The 22315-nt window shown below is 39.9% G+C and overlaps 1 protein-coding gene across 2 annotated transcripts in view; it reads right to left on the bottom strand.

Moving 5' to 3' along the window:
• Positions 1-22315, bottom strand: part of CDH13 (cadherin 13) — a 441187-nt gene that overhangs the window by 116116 nt on the left and 302756 nt on the right. For both annotated transcript variants that reach the window (XM_058813426.1, XM_058813425.1), the window contains exon 7: positions 17500-17678. In XM_058813426.1, the coding sequence (XP_058669409.1) occupies positions 17500-17678 (179 nt within the window). The remainder of the gene's footprint in view (positions 1-17499; positions 17679-22315) is intronic.

The following is a 22315-nucleotide window of genomic DNA, read 5'->3' as shown; positions in this document are numbered from 1 at the left end:
GTTGTTTTTTTTTTTTTTTTTTTTTTTTTTGTTAAAGCACATACATTGAAGTTGTTTGGGTTTTTTTCCATTCTCCTCCAAAATATACCCATGAATATTCTTTTAGACAGGAATTCCATAGTTTAACCTTTGCTAGAAAAGATTCCTCAATATTTCCCTTCACCCAGTTCCATTCTGTTGTCCATAAACACAAGTGAATTAGCCAAAATTCCAATTTCACAGATTATATATTTGCACCTCATTGCCTTTTAAAATTTTCCCTCTCCTTGTTCTTCTTCTCTCTTTTCCCCAGTTTTGCTCTTATGTATTCCAAAGAAACAGAATTCCAGAGAAATTCTAGTGAAAAGTATGTTTGATATTTCAGTAACACATTTGTAGCTCCTCAGGTTAAAGAAAGAAGAAAAATAAAAAAAACATTTTCTCATGTTGAAAACTTTTTGAAAACACACCATTTACTTAAATAAACGTTTCTTTATAAAGAAGAAATTTGTCAAGAAGGTGGGAGCCACTGAAAAGGTATTATTTATCAGACAAGGACTGCAGAACAAAAAGGAATGCAGAACCAGATGAGAAACCAGCTTTATGACAAATAGTTCCAAACCAATGTTTTTGGTTTTTTTGTTTTTTTTTTCTGTCATCATCTACCCAGTTATTACCCCAAGACATAAATTCCTGCCATTCTGGCCACCCAGTGTTTGTTGTCACGCACACCAGGATTAGCAGAGGAGTAAATCAGTGCTCCAGCAGCCCCTGCTCCTCCCAAGGAGACGATTCCCCACAGCAAAGGCTGCTTCCAGAGATGGATTGCCCTGCAAAAGGTGCAGCGTGGAGAGGCCATCTGAGGCTTCCCCTGCTGCAGGAAAGGGCTGAACAAGGAGATAAATCTTAGTGGTGCTTTCCTTGGGCAGCCTCCACCAAAATCAGGATCTTGGGAAAGCAGAAATGGATGGGCCTGCATTAGCCTGGCACCCTGAGAAGTGTCCAGCAATAAAACTTGGAGCAGGGGCAGCAGCTGGGTGTGCTCTCCTTGATGCATGTGTTATTTAAGACCCAGTGGATGCCCACAGCAGCAGGAAAAGCATCCATGGTTGTTTTACAAGGAGACAAAACCAAAGCCATGGGCTCTGGTACTGGGTGAGTCTCTTTGCAGGTAAAGCCTTAAGGATGTTGTTATTCTTTTCTGCTCTGACAGAGATTGGTATTAAATAACCAAATCAGAACCACAGAAATAAATTCTTGAGCTTTTCTGATGTACGCTGAGCTCAAAGCCAAAACACAGAAATTTCTAGAATTATTTCCAATGGAATTCAAGTGACTGAAATTTTGAATTCACATCATTGTACGTCTCCAGATGTTTGCACAATAGCTAAAATCCACACAGCAGTATTGCAGAGAGAGGAAATGACCGTGCCAAACCAATTCTGTCCCGGGCTCTTTTGAGTTCCAACCCTTCCTGTGCTGCATTTTTCTTTTTTGCAGTAGTTGATGAATGCAGACACCCCTTGTGTATGCAAGGGGGAAGAAACATTTCACACCATTCCTGCCATGGAAAGTTTCTGAGCACAGTCTGGCCTGTGAGAGCTCAGTGCCATTTGTGGTGGACTGTGGAACCCAGGAGCCAAACACTCCTTTTCTCACGGAGTGCACAACTGCACATCTTGCTCAAAAACCTAAATTAAGTGCTCTGAACCCCTTCACCAGTTCTTGAGCATTTCTCATTTACTACTCATTTTTTTCTCTACTCTTTACTTTCTCCCAGAATTCTAACAAGAGATTAATCTCTTAGCCTTAACCCTCCATTTGCAGCAGATTCCTTTTTGCCTACAGGTTTTAAATCAGCTGTTGCATCTCTGAGTGGTTACTGGCAGGGCCATGTACAAACAGGAAATATATTTATATGCAAAATGCAATAACACTATCCCAGTGTTCTCCAATATTTATAACCAAGTGGAAGATATGTTTTAAGTGATATCAAATACTCCAGAATGTTTTCTGCAGTGCATTGTATGGTTTATTTTAGAGATACTGTCTAGTATTTTCTGAGATGGGCTGCACAGAAAATAGGAAAGTGTTCAGGAAGTTCCCATTCTCACTCCTGTTTATTGAAACTAAGAATGTTCTGTTTGATCCATTACACTTATCAGTAATAGTCTGAATTACACTACATAATTTATCTTCCCTGGATAGGATTGAAAAAGACAGGTTTTACTCAAACCAAAGTGCACAGCATCTTCTGCTTATCCATTTCCTCAAAATGTCATCTAAATTCTTAATTTATATTCCAAAATCTCTGTCAGTTTTCGGTCCTCCATCTTCATAAACCAAAAATTACATACTGCTTTCTATCATTTCTGGGATGAAAAAAGAAAACCTTATCTTGCTTTATCTATTGGAAATGAACATCCTCAGTTTAATTTAAACCCATCTCTTCAAGTAGGAGTAGCTCACCAAGTCACTGAGATCAAATCAGACTCCCTTTGCCTCCCAAAAATAACATTGACATGTCAGATCATGCAATCAAATCCTGTTTGCCTCATGTGGAGGCTGATAAACCAAAAATGATAAATAAACTTCAGGGGACCAGGAATAAGCTGATAGACCAATGCTCCTGTACAGCACCTGACAAGGCAGGAGTTTCTATTGAAACTTTTGGAGCTCAGGTATTCAGTGTTCTGCTCCTCCCACCCAAAAGGAGACAAGATCTGCTTTAAAAATGAAAATAAATTCTCATTTACACAATATAAATAATGATTTTTCTTTTTAATACTGCTTCCTTCCTCAAATCAAGCTGTGAGACTCCACTGGCAGCTGCTTTAGTAAAAGCTTTAACTCCATCCACACCTTTCCATGTGATGGGATGAACTTTTTATGCTGAGTTATGACATTCCCAGCAAAACCATATGAAATTCCATGTCCCATTTTCCAATTAAAGGCAAGCCAGTCATAAAATATCTTTCAAAGGACTTTCAAGCAAAAAAAAAAAAAAAAAAAAAAAAAAAAAAATCCAAAGAACAAACCACTTATACATATTTATATTTACATATATATATAAATCTATATGTTCACAATACTTCAAAGATCCTCTTTAGACAATAAATTTCAAATCCTCCCTACATCCAGTGCACCCAAAGACTGAAGTTTTGAAGAATTCCCCTTACCTGAAGGGTGTCTGAAAAACTCAGACAGCCCTTAACAAATTAGGCAAGATGGCAAATCCCCTGAAGGCTTGAGGATATTGCTAATGGAATTTTCTCCCATGAAAGATACAAAATCCTTCCCATGTTGGCTGGGGAAGAAGGGCCAGAAAACACTGGAAAACCCCAGAGTTTTGGGGTTTTTATTGGGTTTTTTGAGGGTAGGGGGTGCATGGGAAATTTTGGTGCAACATTGTTTAATGCAAATTTTATATTAGGTTAATAAATAAGCTGCCAGGCATTATATTTGCTTGAAAAAAGGAAAAATTAATATTGATCAAACTCAGTACAAAAGTGACAGGAAGCTGGGGGCTGGGAAGGGAATTACCCTGAGCAGATGGGGAAGGGAAGAGTTGACAAGAAAAGAATTCACATGCTCTGTTCAGCCCCATGGCTCCATCCCAGTGCAGGCACAGCCAGAGCCAAACTCACAACAGCTCCTAAAACTTTCTGATCAAACTTAGACCTTTTTATGTCTCACAGGAAAAAAAAATAAATAAAAAACCAAAAAAAAAAACCCAAAAACCCAAAAAACCCACACAAACCAGACACCTAAAACCCAATCTGTTTTAAAGTGCTGGACTTTGCTAAGTGAACCCCACTGTTTTCTCCTTGGCAGCTCTCAGGAGCATCTGCTCAATGCTCACCCTGCTAAAAGCAAAGCTTTTACCCATTGCTGGCACAGAGTGCTCCCCTCCAGCCTCAGCCTGCAGAACCTGGTGATTATTTCTCTTTTAAGGCAGGAACATGATGCCTTAATGTTATAATTAGGCCATGGTGAGAAGTCAAGAGTCCAGCAAAAAGCTCTGCTATCTCCAATTCCCCCCAGCAGCTGCCTTGGACCCGCTGCAAATTCCGAGGTGAAAATCAATGGCAACAACTTTCTGGTTAGCTCAGGAAAGCCTGAATCACACCATTAGTACCAGCAGCACAGATTTTCCTGCCTTCCCCTCGTTTTCTCAAGCAGTTAATCCCATTAGTGGAAATCTCTGAGCTTCCAGATGTTAGAAGTGCATTTTTGACAAATCCTCCCTCGTTTCAGCACTTTCCATCTCTCTCGTGGTTCACTGGAAAGGCAGAAATCGCCTGGGAAAACTCTGATCTCCCTTCAGTTTGTCTCTTCCACGAGTTATGCATTTTATCAAGGCTACATTAAAGTGCACAGAGACAATTCAGACATTTCCAAGACAAGAGAAATTAGAGTAAGGGAAGATAATGCAGCCAACACGATTTCTGTCACTTCTGCCTGAGACAGCCCTGCATGACAACATGACCCAGAGCATCATTTTTCCCTCAAGTCACCCTTTCTGCCAAAGATTTTAGTGCAGGCAGCAAGTGCCAGTGCTGAGGTAAATGTCAGAGCAGCAACTGCTTCAATCCTGGAATTTTTCTAATTAAACCACATATTCTTCTTTTATTATTCTGGAGATCCTTTCCTGCCTAACATGCAACTTCCCCTGAATTTCTGCCTGGATAGCCATTGGAAGCTGCATTCCTGAGCTGTGTGGGGCTCCACTGTCTGCTGTGGGATGAATCAGGTGTCAAAAGGGATTTTGGCAAACCAGAAATTATTCAGGAGTGAGAGATTAAGCCAAACCCCTGCATTTGACCTCTCACTGTTTCAGCACAAGAAGCCACCACCTGTGGTGGCCACGGAACGGCTCCTGTTGTCCTCTGTGAGATTTAGATGAAGATATTAATAAAAGTTCCCATTAGAAGAGGTCTGGCAACTGAAAATTGAGGTATGTTGGAAGAAAATTTAATTAGGATCTTTTAGTTCATCAGAGGGCTGTGGAATGAGTGTGAATGAACTTACAGGGCTACAGAGACTTGTAGCTCCCAGAGGAATATGACTCTACAACTTTCCTTCAACATTTTATAATGAAAATTCAGCTGAAAAAAAAAAAAGTGTGATAAACCTAAATTGAACTGAAGCAGCATAACTAATTTTTACAGTCTAGTTACTGCTACTATCAAATATTCATTTCTCTCAACAAGCAGGTAACTATGGCAACAAACACACCATATCTGTATGAAAAGGTGCCAAGAAACAAAAAAAAAAAGTGAGAATCTTTACATTTATCTCAGGTTTTTTAACCTTCCTTAGAATTACCATCACAGTTATCAACTATTTAAAATATCTGCAAAGATTAATTTAGTCAAATATTATGAAGACACTGAACAACACAATGGGAAGGATCCCATTCCTCTCTGAAAACTGCAATCAAAAGTGATTTCTAATTAAAATACTTTCTGACAAGAAGAAGAAAATTAATTTAAATTTTAGCTCTAGGACGAAAGGAGAACGAGCAACGTCATGTTTCATTTTCTTCAGCCTGTCACTTCAATTCTCTTTTGAGGAGGACTTATTTTCAGATGATATAATTACAATCCTGAAATGGCAGTTTTAAATATACAGGACAGATGTTTATTAAGTTGAAATACATTTGGAATAAAATTTACTATTTCTCTTTGCTGTGGAATCAAAGACCAGATTCTGGACCTTTTTTCTGTTGCAGTTCCTTAAAGCTGGAATATTTCCATTATTTTTTGAATTGGAATGGAGCTATTTCCCATTTATTAATTATTGCCAATTCCCATTAATTATTTTTGATTATTTCCTATCCCATTTCCATGATTTTTGGAAGTGGAATGGAATTATTTCCCATTTCAAAGACTGGAAGTCTCCCTGCCATGGCACTACCCCACATCTCACCTGCAGTGTGAGTGTTGCCTGGCCTAAATCTACTTTTAATGTTTATGCAGGGCAACATCCCAATATAAATACTATAAAGAAAAATTAATTGGCAAAAATATTGTGGTCCAGGGTTCTTAAAACATTAAATGAGCAGTGTCAGGTGAAGTATTCTGAAGATATCACATGTTGTTTGCCAAAGAAGAAAAGTCACCATTCATAAATGCTGCTCCCTGTAAAATCGGCCTGCAAGGGAGAATTCACATTTCAGTATTTTAATGCAGGCACCTATTTGGGGATGGTGGGATAATATGGCACAAACTTAAAATGTTTACAAATTACTTTTCTTAGTGAGAAATATCTTCCCTTAAAAGTGATTTATCTCTGGTCTCCAAGGAGTCAGCTCTTACTTGTTCTGCAGGGAGAATGATGCTTTATGGATTTCCTCTCAAGGAAATAAAGTTGGTTTTGAAGGGAAAAAAAAAAGAAAAAAAAAGGAAAAAAGAACATAAAAGCAATAGCACAAGACAGATCAAGTTAAAGATGTCACAAGCAAATGATGTCTCAGGTTTTGGCTTTTTTATTTTTCCCATTCTGTGCTGCTTTAGTGTGTGGGTCTGGGCTCACATCAGGGGATGCTGAGCTCTGTGCACAGAGCAGGGACACAAAACAATTCCTGCTCCAGCTGGGCACCAAGGACAAATGATCCCAATCTCAGCCCAAGAGCACAAACACCGTGGGCTGGAGAGAGAAAAACAAGCAGGGTGGGACTGCAGGGGCTAAAGCTGCAATGGGACAATGAACTGCAAGGTGCAAATGGAGCAGAGCTGATCCCAGGGAGAGACCCCGGGAGTGCTCGAGCATTTTGGGGCCATTTTGGTTCATCCTGGGTTCATTTTGGGGCCATTTTGGTTCATCCTGGGTTCATTTTGGGACCATTTTGGTTCATCTTGGGTTCATTTTGGGGCCATTTTGGTTCATCCTGGGTTCATTTTGGGGCCATTTTGGTTCATCCTGGGTTCATTTTGGGGCCATTTTGGTTCATCCTGGGTTCATTTTGGGGCCATTTTGGTTCATCCTGGGTTCATTTTGGGACCATTTTGGTTCATCTTGGGTGCAGCCCTGGCTGGGCTCTTGTGCTGCCCAAGGTGGATCCATGGAGGAGATCCTTTTAATAAATCCCTGCTTTATTCCTTAACTCTGTCCAGTCTCTTCTAGGGCAGCCTTCCCAAGGCATCACAAACTGTAAAAGTCTTCAAAAAATGGACTTGGGGCGCAAGGAGCAGCACTGGGATCACTGACAGGGGGCACAGGGATCCCCCAGAAAGGGGAAATTCATCACCTGGGGGGCTCCAGCTGCATCAAACAGCACAGAATGGACAGAAAGAACCAGGCTGGGCTAAAGGGAACATTTTGTCTACACTAAGGCACCACATCATTGAATGCCTTCATTTAAGCCTTAGGTTTGGAGCTTCTGAAGGGTTTCAGTGTACACAAAATGGGTTTAATGGACAACATTTACAAGTGTAAACAGACTCAGAGGCAGCCACTGTCTCACTAAGATGTTCCAGCTGTATTTTAATTAAGACTTCAATTTTTGAGATTTGTTTAATATACAAACATTTAAAACAATCAGGCCAAAAGTTCCCTGAATGTTTTACAAGTGGAACACCGGTGGATCCTCCAGTCCAGAAGAGAAGCAAAGGAGAACCTGATTTACATGACTCATTATATTTATTCACATTCTGCCTTCTCATATTACCTTTTAATTTATACACCGAGTATAGAAACAGAAAACTAAAAATCAATGTTCTCCATGCAGAATAAGAGGGGTTTATTTTAACCTTGAATAGAGTTTTGTAAAACTCTACAGTATAGGCTGAAAACTAAAAGTTGAACACACACACATTTAATTAATGTTATTGTAATTAGAGACTCCAGCACAAAAGAGAGCTAAATTTGGGTAGAATTTGGAGAAAAAGAAATTTCCCAATTGATGGTATTAAGATATAATCTCCTACCAACCAGCATATTTTAAATGATTTTTGCTACATGCACTCTAAAAATAGAAAGTCATAAGAAAACAGAAAAGATAAAAGAAAGTGGAAATAAAATGACAGAGATGTGTCTGTTGTCTGATGACATTTGGGGAATCAAAAATAAAACCCCATTGGTGCTAGAAGAATTATCCAAAAATAACACAGTGGGAAATTAGAATTATTCTAGTAGAACTAAAAATAACCACCTACATATTTGAAAATACTCTTTTCATGTTAAAATAAAATAAAAAAATCAGATCTTGTGCCTCTGGGATAACTCTTGTTGAGTCGCAAGTATTCCAAGCTGCAACTCCACCAAACTAAGCAATTATTCCTATAGTAACTTTGAAGTAATTCCATTTATTTTCAGTGCTAACCCTACTTGATTGGTGCTGGTTGTGAACTGACCCCTTCCAGATGTTCTCCTTTCTGCTCTCTTCAGCACTGAGCATCCTGAAGGTATTGATAGTTGTGTTAAAAAGCCAGTCTTTGAAGAGAAAATATCCAAAAGTTTTGTTTCCAAGCATTAACTGCGCTCCACACTGCTTCTGTAGCAGGAAGCTGATCTTTTCCAGCCAGCAAAAAATGTTTGGAAATGGGAAACGTCCAAGAAAAAAAATGGGATTAATCCATAGTGATGCATTTCTACATTTTAAAATCATATTCCTTGGCCCCAAGCAAGGGCTGATAAAACACTGCCAGTGAGAATCTGTCAGATTTTTCCACCTTTTGGCACCCCATGGATAGCATTAATTTTTTGCTTTCTGTTTATGTTCTCATCCACCTCTCCCTAAACTGAAAACATTGCCCCAAACATCTGCAAAATGTGTGGTGTGTCCTCAGCCTGGAATTTCTAAGTTTCACCATCTTTAGTCATAGATGAAAATTGAAGATTGTTGTGCTCTTATTTCCAGCAGAATATTTGCCAGCATTTAGCAATTAATCATTTAGCAATTAACCATTTAGCAATTAACCATTTAGCAATTAACCAGCTCCTCTGCAAAACTTACAACTGGAGGCTTTTTTTATTCTAAGTCCACTGCTTCTTTTCCCTTCTTAGACAGCCATTTGTCACAGTGGGATTTTCACCTCTCAACATCCATAAAACTAATATTCCTCTCTTTTTCTTTTTTTAATAAAGAAACTCTCACCAAAAAAAAAAAAAAAAAAAAAAAAAGACATTTCCATTATCAGCTTCTATTCAAAATATGTGGGCAGCTGATATCATGTTTTGTGTCACTCTTTGTAAGTGCCTTGAGGATGATATTTTTTAAATCTCTCTGCAATACATCAGTGTCAGAGAAACTCAGGATGTTTGGATGAGTGACATTTCTAGCGGATCAGCAAACTATCTGCCACAGGAGGCAGTGATACCCAAACTCCTAACCCAAAACATCAGAGGGAGAACATAAATATTGCTTAGTGCAGCCACAGAGAGCTGCAGGTTTGAAAAATCAGATTTGTGTCGTCTTGTGGGAAATGTGGAGATTTTCCAGGAAGCAAACTGTGAGAGTTAAAATGATGGTTGGGGCCACCAATAGATCAGAATCTCCTTGGGGAATGAAGGGCCAGTAGCCCACCTAAGAAACAAATCCAACATTCTAATGAATAACCAGAAATGCTCCTTCTTCCCTCCTTGTCAGAAGGAGACACAAAGAAATTAAAAGATTCTTTTGTGAGATATCTTGGGATTCTTGGAGAGGAAGGCAAAGTCCTTGCAGAAGCTCTGCCTTTAAATGGTAATTTATCACACCTGCAAGCTCCAGGTGAAAAGTTTGAGAAGGACATGCAGCAGATCTCCAGATTGTGTTGGGTGAAACCATAGAGGAGCACCTACAGGTGGGTGCTGGCCAGTAGAGCTGCAGGAATGCTCCTTTATGGATTTCCTCTGATGGAAATAAAGTCGGCTGTGATGACCAGAGGGCTCTACCTGCAAAGTTGTTTCCAACAAACCAGAGTTCAGGACTGCCACAGACACAGAGGGGCAAAGTGGGGATTTGGGGGCATCTCCAGAGGGTTTGGCTGCTCCAGGGGAAAAGGTGAAAACACAAAGTACAGGCAGCAGCTTCTGCAGGGAGCTGCCCATCCCCAAAGACAGCAAAAGTGTTTGCTCATCTTTGTTCCAGAAGTGGATTCTCACACTTGGTGTTCTGTGTTTGGAAGAAAAGCATCGAGTGATGTGTCTGCCCCAGGTCTGGGTGCTGCACTCCCTGCCCAGGAGGAGACAGGAATATTGGAATGGCTCCCTGATGGGATATGCTCATCCCTTATGGGTTTTTACAGAAGAGAAACTCTGGTCCTATTATGGTCAGAGAAGAAAAAGAGGAGAAGGAAGGAGAAGGAAGGAGAAGGAAGATGAAGGAAGGAGAAGGAAGGAGAAGGAAGGAAGGAGAAGGAAGGAGAAGGAAGGAAGGAGAAGGAAGGAAGGAGAAGGAAGGAAGGAGAAGGAAGGAAGGAGAAGGAAGGAAGGAGAAGGAAGAAAGGAGAAGGAAGAAAGGAGAAGGAAGGAAGGAGAAGGAAGGAAGGAGAAGGAAGGAAGGAGAAGGAAGGAAGGAGAAGGAAGGAAGGAGAAGGAAGGAAGGAGAAGGAAGGATTTTCTTTCTTTCTTTCTTTCTTTCTTTAGACTACCAAGCTACGTGTTAAATGAAATTAGAAATTATCTAACAACGTCATGAAAGATTTGTAGGAATTCTGCCACTGTAGCTTCAAACAGATCAGCTTTGTGTTTTTAATGAGCATACATATCCTCTCATGTTCTCTCAACAGGAGCTTTTCCTGTTTGTAACCTGAATCATACTGCTTGTATTTTGACACATTACTTTGACTTTTATTTGTCCTTTGCACAGCTTCTTTCAAGATTCAAGAACAGGTTAATGAGCTATCTCATCAAAAACATAATAGGAATCAAACTAAGATTTACTGGTAAACTAAGATTTTTTTTCCTCACTACAGGCATTTAAGCTCAAAGTTCATCACAAGATAAACTTTAAATATGATTTTACATTTCACTAAGAAGCACTTTCAATCCCTGTCCATATTTTCATAAATAACATTATAATTGGCAGATGTTTTTTCCTCCCCATTTATAATATTTTAGGTATAATGGGATATGGAGTATCCTCTAAAAAGACACCAAAGGCCCATGAGTTTTCCTCTGACTCAAGACCCTCTGCTGCTTATGTTTACAAGCATCAGAAACCAGAATGTAAGAAATGCATTAACCATGGGGAAATGGTGAACACCTTATCGTGTTTTTTAAGCAGAAAGAAATATGAGATATCGCTGTATCTATTACTAAAACCCCTTAAACCATAGAAACTGAGGTTCAGCTCTGGAATTTACCACACAGCAAAACAAGTTAAAGGTGTGCAAGTGGGAGTTCTGTCAGAGAAGACAAGACAAAATGATACAATTATTCCAACTTAGAGCTGATATGCTCCAAGGTATATGTTTTCCCACAATTGCTGTAAATATGAATATGTTAGAGGTTAATACCAAGATCAAATGTAGAATGCATTTGCTGAAAAGATTAATATCTTTTCATTAAAAATGAGAGTGCACTGTTGGTTCAGCATTTGCATTTAGATCGAGTAGGTAATAACTATATTGACTGCTAAGACACCTATCTCCAAAAGGGAAAATATGAATAAAAAGGGTGGTGTCCACATGCACAAGTGGAGGAGATTTTTCTATTTCTCCACTGAGAAATAAAAGTTCAGCCCTTTGGACCTGAGCCCTATGATTTACTCAGGCCAGCAGAGCTGCTCCACGCTGTAAAGAACATTTCTGCCCTGCTCCACACCAGCAGTGTGCTGCTGATTTGAAAATTGTACAGCCATGCATCCCTCCCAGCCAGAAGAGGCACTAGCTGGGTGTTGTACTCTGATTTTTGCTGCAGGTGTGGTTTAAACCCAGCACTGGCTGGGTGTTGTACTCTGATTTTTGCTGTAGGTTTGGTTTAAATCCCACTGCCTTTGGTTAAGAGGGAGGCTCAGCCAGCTGTTGCAGAGTCAGAATAGAGTTGGGACCTCTGGACATGACCCAGTCCAAGCCTCTCCAAGGCAGGAATGTTGTTTCATTCAATAAGAAAAGTGTCCAGGAGTGGCACATGGTGCTCCCTCCAGCCCATTACCCTTCCAGAAAGCCACAGATTCAAGTCTGGGGATGTGCAGACACTTTATTCCCCAAGCAGGAATCCAGTCAGACATTTCCTCCTCCTAAACTACTCAGACATTTCCTCCTACATGTTTTATTCCCCTCTATCCCCACCTCACACAGACAATTTTTTATAATAATTCAATTTCATGAGCCACACAGAACTACATGAGTTATTTATATAGCATCAATATTAAATTGGTACCCAGATTTTTTTTTCAGAATAAAAACTTGGTGCTGCTTGTCCAGGTGTGTTTGAGATGTCTCCAGAGGAGACTCCACACCCTCCCCGGGCAGCTGCTCCAGGGCTCTGCCGCCTCCAGGGAAAATTATTCCTCGTGTTGAGGTGCAACTTGTTCTGTTTAATTTTATGGCAATTGCTCCTTGTCCTGCAGCTGAACACCATCAAAAAGGGTCTGGGGCCATTCTCTTGGCACCCAGCTTGGAAATGTTTGTAAGGATTGATGGGATCCCCTCTCAGCCTCCCCTTCTCCGGAGTAACCAGGCCCAGCTCCCTCACCAGGGAGATGCTGCAGACCCCAAACCATCTCTGTTTTGTGGGCAGTCCACACAAACATGAACAGTGGGAGCTGGTGCAACTCCAGCTTTCTCACAGTTCATGGCAAAAAGCTTTCAGCTTCATTTTCCCAAGTCATAAAGAGAGGAACAAGTATTTATGAGATTGGTTCAAATGCTCACAGAACACAGAGCTTTTGTCAGCCCGCAGCAGAACTCACATTTCACTCACCCCAGTCCAGCCCAGGGTCTCTCACAACCACAGAACACTTGAACTGGATTTCTTGAGATGTTTAAAACCACCAGCACACAGATCAGCGTGCAGCAGACAGCTCAAACCATTTGTTAACCTGAACTCAAATTAAGCACAGCAGTTCCTATCAAAAGCAAAAGCAGGTTACCTCTCAAACTGTGAGAAGTAAATATTTCACTTAAGCAACTGTGGTGACAGCTTTCCTTTAGTACTTTAGCCATGACGTTTATACAAATCATAGTTGCTTTCCTATAGAGAACAGAGGTCTGTAACACTGGGAAAGCAGAATTGTGGGCAAGCAGAAAATCCATATCCTGACCCACGAAGGAAATTTCAGAGCTCATTCTACAAGACTACAAGTGTTTTCTTCACTTCATGAGGAGCATTATTTTCCTCTCACTGCAGGGAAGTGTCACTTTGAGCTGGACTCTCCATCCCTGAAATTTAGGACATTTCCTCAAGGTTTCCTTCCAACTTCTTCCCCTCCTCCTGTTTTTCTTGCTTTTTTACCCTCCTTCCCTGTTGTGCTCTATTTTGTGTCATTTAGACCATATATTTTGATGGAGGGCATCCTTCTCCTCTGAATTTATGAATCAAAATGCATTCTCCAACAGATACCTGGAGGTATAATTTGCCCCCTAACACTCTTCAATCTTTATTACTGACACATTCAAGGATGCCTAACTCCCACAAGAGGAAAAAAACCACAACCCACATTAATCTTCAAAAATGTGTCCTTACCTGCCTTCTGAAAATGAAAATGGATGTTCCGTGAGAAATTACCTGAGTTTTGCTTTAAACCCCCAGGATCATGCACTTCTGGAAACAATTTTGAATCTAAAAAAATTATAAATAAAAAATCTGCTGGTGTATAAACACAAATCCTTCACGGTGACTTTTCCTTGGAGGCAGGAAGCATTCCCTACATCCTGCTGGATGGAGACTGGGGGGCTCCTGCACTTTTTGTGCAGAAGGACAGAGGGATTTTTTTGTAGGGGATACTCCAATATGGAAACAGCTCCAAAGCAACTCCATCACCCATCCCTGCCCCATCAAACACCCAGACAATTCATAACAGGGAGCATTCCCATCTCCAAACTCTCCATTTAGAAACAGACTCAATAAATCAGAGTCACAGAAAAAAAAAATAAAATTGAAGACTTATAGGAATTTTTAAAAAATCTTTTCACATTGAGTTGGTCCTCCATAGTTAAGATGCACAGTTGGAGTTGACCAGAAACAAGTCAGTTCCTTTTCCTTTTACATTTGATTTATTTTCAAAGTATCTCCTTAGAAATAACTTTTTTCCCCAATAATACTTTAGAAATAAAAGTATTTCATTTTTGTCTCTTAATATTGTTAATATAGATCTTTACTAATGCAAATTAAGAATTGTCCATCTATATAATTTGATTAAAAAATTGAGCTGTCTAGATGTCCAAATTTTATTTAATTTTAATGTAAATGCCTCTATTTTGATACTTTGCTCTGGAACAAGAATTTCTAGCCATGGCATAGCTCCCTTTCTGAAAATGCTGAAGCATGGAGAAAAAATTTGGAATTTCCAGGTGGGCAAAGCCTGCCAGATGTTTTCCATGTCCACATCTCAGTCTCCCCCACTGGGCAACACCTCCAGTCTCCTGTTCCCTCTGATGCAGAAACATGAAATAAATCATACTTAAAATAAATAAAAACCAAAAAAAAACACCCAATAAAAGAGACCAAAACCACCCCTCAAACCATATTCAGCTAATTTTTCTTAAATGCAGTGAAGAGTTTCCCAAAAGCATCAAGGACCAAGCAGTGGTAAATGTTACAGAGATGGAAAATAGGAGTAATTTTAGTCAGTGCTTTAACATGCTCTGGAAGAGTTCATATAAACCTCTGGTGCACAATCACATTAATGATGAAAAATAGTTTTCTCCATGTCCATCCTAGAGAATTTTTTACTTTAATTCAGCTCCTTAATTGGTGTCTAGGGCTGCTTTAGCTTTAAAGAGCACACCTACAATCACAGCAGCTGTTGACCCAGTCAAAGGTTTCAGTAAAGCCTCGGAGAAGCTGCAGGTTGAACTGGAATTCACGAATAATCAGACTCACCAGGACCAGATTTTGCAGTGTCTGGGCTGTGGAATTCCCCAGCACAATCTCACTTTTCTCCACCCCTATACAAAGGCTGTGTGCACCTCCATGAGCTACACCTGCAAACGCTGCTGGCTCAAATTCCAGCTCAAACAGCGTCAGCTGAGCTGCTCTCAACATCCAACCTCCTTTCCAAGCAGTGGAAAAGCTGATGGGAGGGTTTGCTGCTTCCTCTGCGTGTCTACTACAGCACATTGTCCTCTGAGGTGCCCAGAACAGCAAGATAAGAATTGCTGAGATAAAACCATTCCTGACCACAAATTCTCCTTCATGAGGATTTTGTCCCCAACCTCCCGCTTGTGTTTCACACCTTCTAGCAAGGCTTTCAGGGGAAAGAACACTTCTTCCTCCCATGTTTCTACAACACATTTTTTGTGAGATTGTGACAAGGGGCCAAAACATTTAGGATTTGCTCAGGCTCCAATAAAAAGGCATTAATACCTGCAGAGGAATGGCACATGGGGCTCCCTCCAGCCCAACGCCCTTCCAGAAAGCCACTCTATCAAGCCTGGGGATGTGCAGACACTTTATTCCCCAAGCAGGAATCCACTCAGACATTTCTTCCTCCTAAACTACTCAGACATTTCCTCCTCCACATTTTACTCTCCTCTGTCCTCACCTCACACAGACAATTTCTTATAATAATTCAATTTCATGAGCCACACACGGATACATAAGAGTTATTTATATAGCATCAGTATTAAATTGGTACCCAGATTTTTTTTTTTCAGAATAAAAACCTTGAGACTGCTTGTCTCTAAAAGCTGCAATTATGGTTAAAACTAGAAGTAATTAATCTTTGACCATGAATGGCAACTCCACAGGTCTGAAAATGGAGGCCTGACCACCAGTTTCTACTCAAGACATATGGGCAGGAAAGGGAAGAGGCTGAACCCACAAAGATGACTGTGAAAAAATAAACATCCTTTTTCCCAAAGCCTTGCCTCTCACAAGACAAAGTGAGACTGGATTTTAACAGCAGACAATACTTAATTTTAGTGTTAAAATTCTACATAGCCACATGTTTTGGTTAGTAAACCACTCAGATTTGGAGCAACAAAAACTACTCTGGAATTTCAACAGATCCCAACTTGTCATGTCACCTTCAAACTGAAGGTGTAAAATTGGTGATTATTAAAATCATGAGGAATTCAGATCCAGCCATAACATCCATCTGACTGAGGCCAGGTTTCTTGCATGGAGGCAGCATCATTATTTCATGAATCACCAGTGACCTTTGGAAGGCACTGGGAAAAGCAGCCATGTTCATTCCCTTCCATTGATTTTCTAATTTTGAGTAAATTGGTTTAATCTGGGGAATGGTTATCTATGAGGAATAAAAATACTTAAAACTGTCTTTAGAAAACAGTAAAAAGCTGAACTGTTTGAACTGAAACAATGAATTTGGAAGGGAAACTTGAAGGTAGAAAAGGTAGGGATTTTGTAAACTTTAATTTGGGCATCATTCTGTGAGCAGGCACCCAAATATGAATAAAGTTAGAATCTCTTAAACTTAAAAACACAGGCATTCAGACCCAGACATTAGCTCTACTCCACTGTGTTTCTGGTATCTGTGACTGATTTACCCATGAAATATTTGCTGCTGGAAAAGCCTGTAGAAAGAAATTACCCACCTAGAAAAGGAAGTGCATTATCTGGTAACATGAAAAATAATGGGCTGAATATTGGGAACATTGGACAATCCTGAGTCTAATCAACTTAGAAGACAAGCTCAGTGACTCAGCACACACCTGAAACATCCTGCAGGAACAGAATTTGGATGTCTCCAGGAATCTAAGAGCACTCAGGGCTACTTCATCAAAGGAAACTGTGATTTATAGAGTAACTCTCTCTGGTGCCAAGATTTTATATATTCCGGTATCTAAACCTTTAGATTAACAGATTGCCTCTACTTTATTATCTTCTGAACATGAAATGATCATACCTAAGCCTTCTTTGCCATCAATTTATGCTCTCATAATATTAATGATCTGTTATAAGCATGGATTTTGGCACTGTGGCAATTCACCTTAAAGCCATCTGAGGATTACCTGTTCCTTCGCAACCCCTTTTTGTATTTTCTTTTTTTGGCTATGGGGTACCAAGTGAATTAGTTCATTAAGTCCACTCATAAAAACATTCTAGGAAAGATATAGAGCACTAAACTAATAATCTCAGAGTGAGCTATATGCACAGCTAGCTCTGGGTGTCAATTACTAACTCTAAGTTGACATCCACTTAATCCTGAGGTATTCTTTCTCACTACACAACACTAAATGTCTTGCACAGAAATTATGAACTACTAGATTTATAAACACTGATCAGAGCTTAGAACTTCAGTCCAAGTAAGAAATAAACAAAATTCTTAGAAGAAATGAGCATTCTCAAAAGTGAGTATCTGAATCCCCAAACAACAAGACCAAGAGCTTCTTTTCATGACCCAGAAGAAGATCAGGGACACAACCATTAAAACGTGAGACTGGAGATAGGAAAGTTGTCACCCACCTCCCGGTCCAGCAGCGCAGGGGACACCACTGTGACGATGTCTCCCTTCTCAGGGTCGATGTAGAACATGTTTGGGGAGGGTTTGGTGGGGGTCTGCCTGAGGATGTTGTAGCGGAGCAGGGCGTTGTCCGTGCTGGCGTCGTCGGCGTCGAACGCCGCCATGCGCATCACCGTGGTTCCTGGGGAGAGGGCACACGGCAGGCACTGAGCAAAAACCATCTCAAACTCAGTGCTTCCACCTTAGTTAGGTCCCATTTTTGTTCATGTTATCTTTACTTTTGTTTGTTTGCTTGTTTTTTTAACTAGGATGGAAGAGACCTTCAAGCTCATGGAGTCCAACCCAGCCCCAACACCTCAAACAAACCCTGGCACCCAGTGCCACATCCAGGCTTTGTTAAACACACCCAGGGATGGGGACTCCACCACCTCCCCAGGCAGAAAATTCCAGAACTTTATCACTCCTTCCATGAAAAGCTTTTTCCAACCTATATTTCCCCTTGTGTCCTCTGGTTCTGTCAGTGCTGCCTGGAGAAAGAGCCCAACCCCATCTAAGCACAGCCACCGTTCAGGAGTTGTAGAGAGTGAGTATTTGTTACTCAGCCAATAGAAGACTTATGTGCTCTAACACAAATTCCCTGTATCTCTGGGCTTTGAAGCCATCCACAGTAATTGCATTTCACTGAATGAATTACAGGTGTATCACTTCCACTTTTAATTCTGCAGGCAGAAAATCCACAGGTGGCTACAATGAAAACAACAATACTGAAATAACAAGTCTCTAATTGCATAGTGGAGTGTTGTAGTTCAAATTGTGTTCGATGTCATTTCTGTCAATAAGAAATGTTGTAATTATTAAAGCCTGCATTGTTCCAATTTCAATTTGTACAATTTTATGAGCTCATTTTATGAACACCAACAAGCCCCCATCTCTATTGCCCCACTGTCCTTCCAGTGCTGAAGGTTTCTCTGCAGGAAATTCCCTGGGCACACAGTTCTGCTGCAGAGTGCAATAAGGGAAATGCAATTCCCTGCACAGATTCCTAAATGCTGTGCAGAGGGAAAACCTCACTTTGTTTCTTGATCACAGTTAATAGAGAGAGCCCTGAGCTGCTGCCAGTCCTGTGCTTAGGATGGGAGCACATCCTGCATCCCTGGATCAAGGACTGTCCTCTCCCCAAGACAGGCAGCCCAGAGCAAAATTCTGTCAGCATTTTATCAGCTTTGTACAGTACAATGGGAAAAAAAGAAAGGGCATAATGAGGCACCTGGGCTGAACTGTGAGATGCTCACCCCTAGACCAAAATGATTTCCTCGTCAGTTCATCTATAATTGTAAGTGTAAGCATCAGTGTGAAAAGAAATCTAACTAAATAATATGTGGTCACAGCAAGATTAAATATTTCAGGTAATATTGAGCTGAAGACAGAATGAGATTCTACCAAATAACAAAAATACCAAATTCCACCAAATACCAAAAAAGCCATGATTGAATCAATAAATTCATTTCAATAGTATATCAATGTTAAGTAACAGATTCATGTGAGATATTAGCAAACTATAAAGTAAGAAATTTAAGAAGGGATCCAGTCTTTGGCCTAAAATCCCAACTGAAGCAATTTATCAGATTCCATGATCTACACCACTTCCATTGAAGTAACTTTGCACTGACATCATTATCTCCTGTGTGACTCAGTGTCAGAGTGAGCCAGAATTCTCTGTTACAGGTTAATTCCTATGTGGGAACTCACCCTTTCTTTTCCCCACAGACTGGGCAAGTATTATTTTAAAATGCTGTATTTAAAATGTTTTGACCATTTAAAATGGTCAACATATTTTAAATACAGCATTTAAATATATAAATTGAATATATATATATATACAGTATTAAATATACAGTATTAAATATATAAATATATAGAACATATATTATATGTAAAAATTAAATATATAAATTTAAATTCAGCATTTTCATTTCTTCATAGATCTGTAAGACCACAGGATCATTTTTCAGTATTCAGAGTGATTTCTGTGGCAAAATGACTACAAGAGAGTAAAACCTGATGCAGACAGAGCCTGAGACATTAGATTGCAAGTGCCTCAATAACAGAAATATGTATCATTCATGTACAGGGAGTTTGTTTTCTTTCTGAAGGTCTTGGATTTAAAAAATCAAATAAAAATGAAATATTGTGGTAAAAATAAAAACAAGCCCAGTCTCAGTTATAGACTGATATAACAACTGCCTGTTCACTGTTAAACAAACTCAACTGCCTTGTTTAGATACATTTATTCTTTTCTTTTTCCCTTTTTGTTGTATTTCCCAGAGTACAGTGTTGCCTCTTCTTGTAGTGACTTGAATATCAGCTCTCAGAGGTTTCATTTTATTGCTACTTGGGGCAGAGTTACCCCCTTGAGAAACGTAGCAGAGACCTGACAGCATGTTGGTTTTATTCAGCAGCGATTAAAGGTCAGACAGCTCAAAAAGAAGCTTACCACTGGATACCATGCCATGTTTTCCAGTGTTACAAGATGATCCCAGCCCTGATATTTTCACCCACTTTGTGTGAGACTGATTGAGAAGGAAAGAGAGAAAAGAACTGCTTTCTTTCTTGAAGAATTAAGATTCAACCAATGTGCTGTTTTTGGAAATTTATCACATTTTTGAGATTTTTAAATAGCGATGTTAGATAACATGTTTCACAAGGGTCTCCAAATCACAAGGTTTCAGTGAAATTAATAAGGACTAAGGCAAATCTTTAAGGGATCTTTAAGATTCCCAAGTTCATGTGAAATTAAATGGATTTCAGAACACAGTGGTTTCCTGAAGAAATCACAAGTACAGTAGAAAACATTTTGGATGAATACAAGGTTGCTATTATTATAAATCTATTAGATGAGTTGATGTTCAGCAGAGATTTAGAAACTTATTACAATATATATTCAACTAAAAATCCCATTTATACAGTTGTCCTACTGAAATATTTCTGATGGTAAAACAGTGGAAGGCACATGTACATTTTAAGATTTGATGTAAATCCCCTAATCCCTCATTACCCTGGCATGGGACTGGCTTAACACAATGCTGAGTCTGACTCTGTTTGCCAGCTGCAGTTCTTTAACCTTTCAACTCACTAGACTTTATCTTGTTCCCTGCAATCATTCCTTTGGTGCATACAGATAAGAATTGCAGCAACTCAGATGAGCAGAATTTTACATCCATTTTGCATAGAGATGCATTTTCCAGGAGGAAAGCTGAGAGAATTAGATACATCTTTTTTCTCTGCTTCTTCTCTCAAAAGTTTTGTGTCATTGATCCATGGCTACCATCAAAGTGGAATTTAAATTTAATTTTAAAGTATTCTATTCTCACAAGTTCTCGTTATGTGTAAAAAATGCACATAAAATGTGGGGTTGTCTTTAGATGTTGTTAGGTATTAGTAGAGGTTGTGTTTGGTTTTTGTTTGGGGATCAATACAGAAAACTGAACCCCATGTGCTTCATATTTGTGGCTGATGCCTTAAAAATCACTAGAGCTTTAATCCAGCAGTTAAAAATTAACCTGATATGTTTTAACTGCTTTGAAAAAGCCTAATGGCCACATTTCCAGGGAAGAAATTAATGTGTCCACAGAGGGAACACAATACAAACACAAAATTGGATTGGACCACCACAAGGGATAATGTTTATATAGAGATCTCCTTCTTAAAAGTACAGTGGCCCAAATGTAATTTTTGAAAGGCTCTGCAACAGACATCCAGTCCAAAAGAGCTTCATTAGAGATGTACATACACTTCTTCAGTTTCCTCCCTCATCATAAACTTTTATTCTTCATAAAGATTCATTTCCCCAAGCCCATAAACTGACTGCGTCTAATTCAGTGTCATTTTACAAATACTTCCATTCCTGGCATCAATCAAATGCAGCTGCCTTTTCAAACCACAAAACAACAGCTCGCTACATTATCATGTTAAACAATATATATAAACTGATCAGGCTGGGAAGGGATGTCTGCGAAATCAGCAGCTTCTTCCTTGTGCCAGTGACGCACGGAGATCCAGGGAGGAAACTCTCCCAGGGAAAGCTGCACTTGTGTCCTGGTGTGTCTCAATATTCAGGGTTTGTTTGCCACACTTTCTGGGCAGAATCACTCAGAACTCCCAGAATCACTCAGAAATCCCAGAGTCACGCCAGAAATCCCAGAATCACTCAGAACTCCCAGAATCACTCAGAAATCCAGAGTCACCCAGAAATCCCAGAGTCACTCAGAACTCCTAGAGTCACTCAGAACTCCCAGAATCACTCAGAAATCCAGAGTCACCCAGAAATCCCAGAGTCACTCAGAACTCCCAGAATCACTCAGAACTCCCAGAGTCACTCAGAACTCCCAGAGTCACTCAGAAATCCCAGAGTCACTCAGAACTCCAGAGTCACTCAGAACTCCCAGAGTCACATCAGAACTCCCAGAGTCACTCAGAAATCCCAGAGTCACTCAGAACCTCCCATTGCACCTCCCAGAGTTCCTCCTCGCTCACACCCAGATCCCAGGCCATTGCTCCAGAGGGTGCAGCTATCAATGTGTTGGTTATTTGAAAATATTGCAAAATCTCCCTTAGGCACCAAGAAGTAAAATCTAACAGATGCATGGTTTTGGAGTGGTTGGAACAGAGGATTTCTTGGAAAATCTCTTTGGTATTTTGTTAATAGAACTCCTATGATCTGTCTCACTCTTCTTCCTTCCCTTTTCCCTTTTCCTTTTCCTTTCCTTCCTTTCCTTTCTTTCCTTTCCTTTCCTTTCCTTCCTTTCCTTTCCTTTCCTT

This window comes from Ammospiza caudacuta, chromosome 13 (genome assembly GCF_027887145.1).
Source record: "Ammospiza caudacuta isolate bAmmCau1 chromosome 13, bAmmCau1.pri, whole genome shotgun sequence".
In the NCBI taxonomy this organism is placed as follows: Eukaryota; Metazoa; Chordata; class Aves; order Passeriformes; family Passerellidae; genus Ammospiza; species Ammospiza caudacuta.
This window is presented reverse-complemented; position numbering and strand designations above follow the sequence as displayed.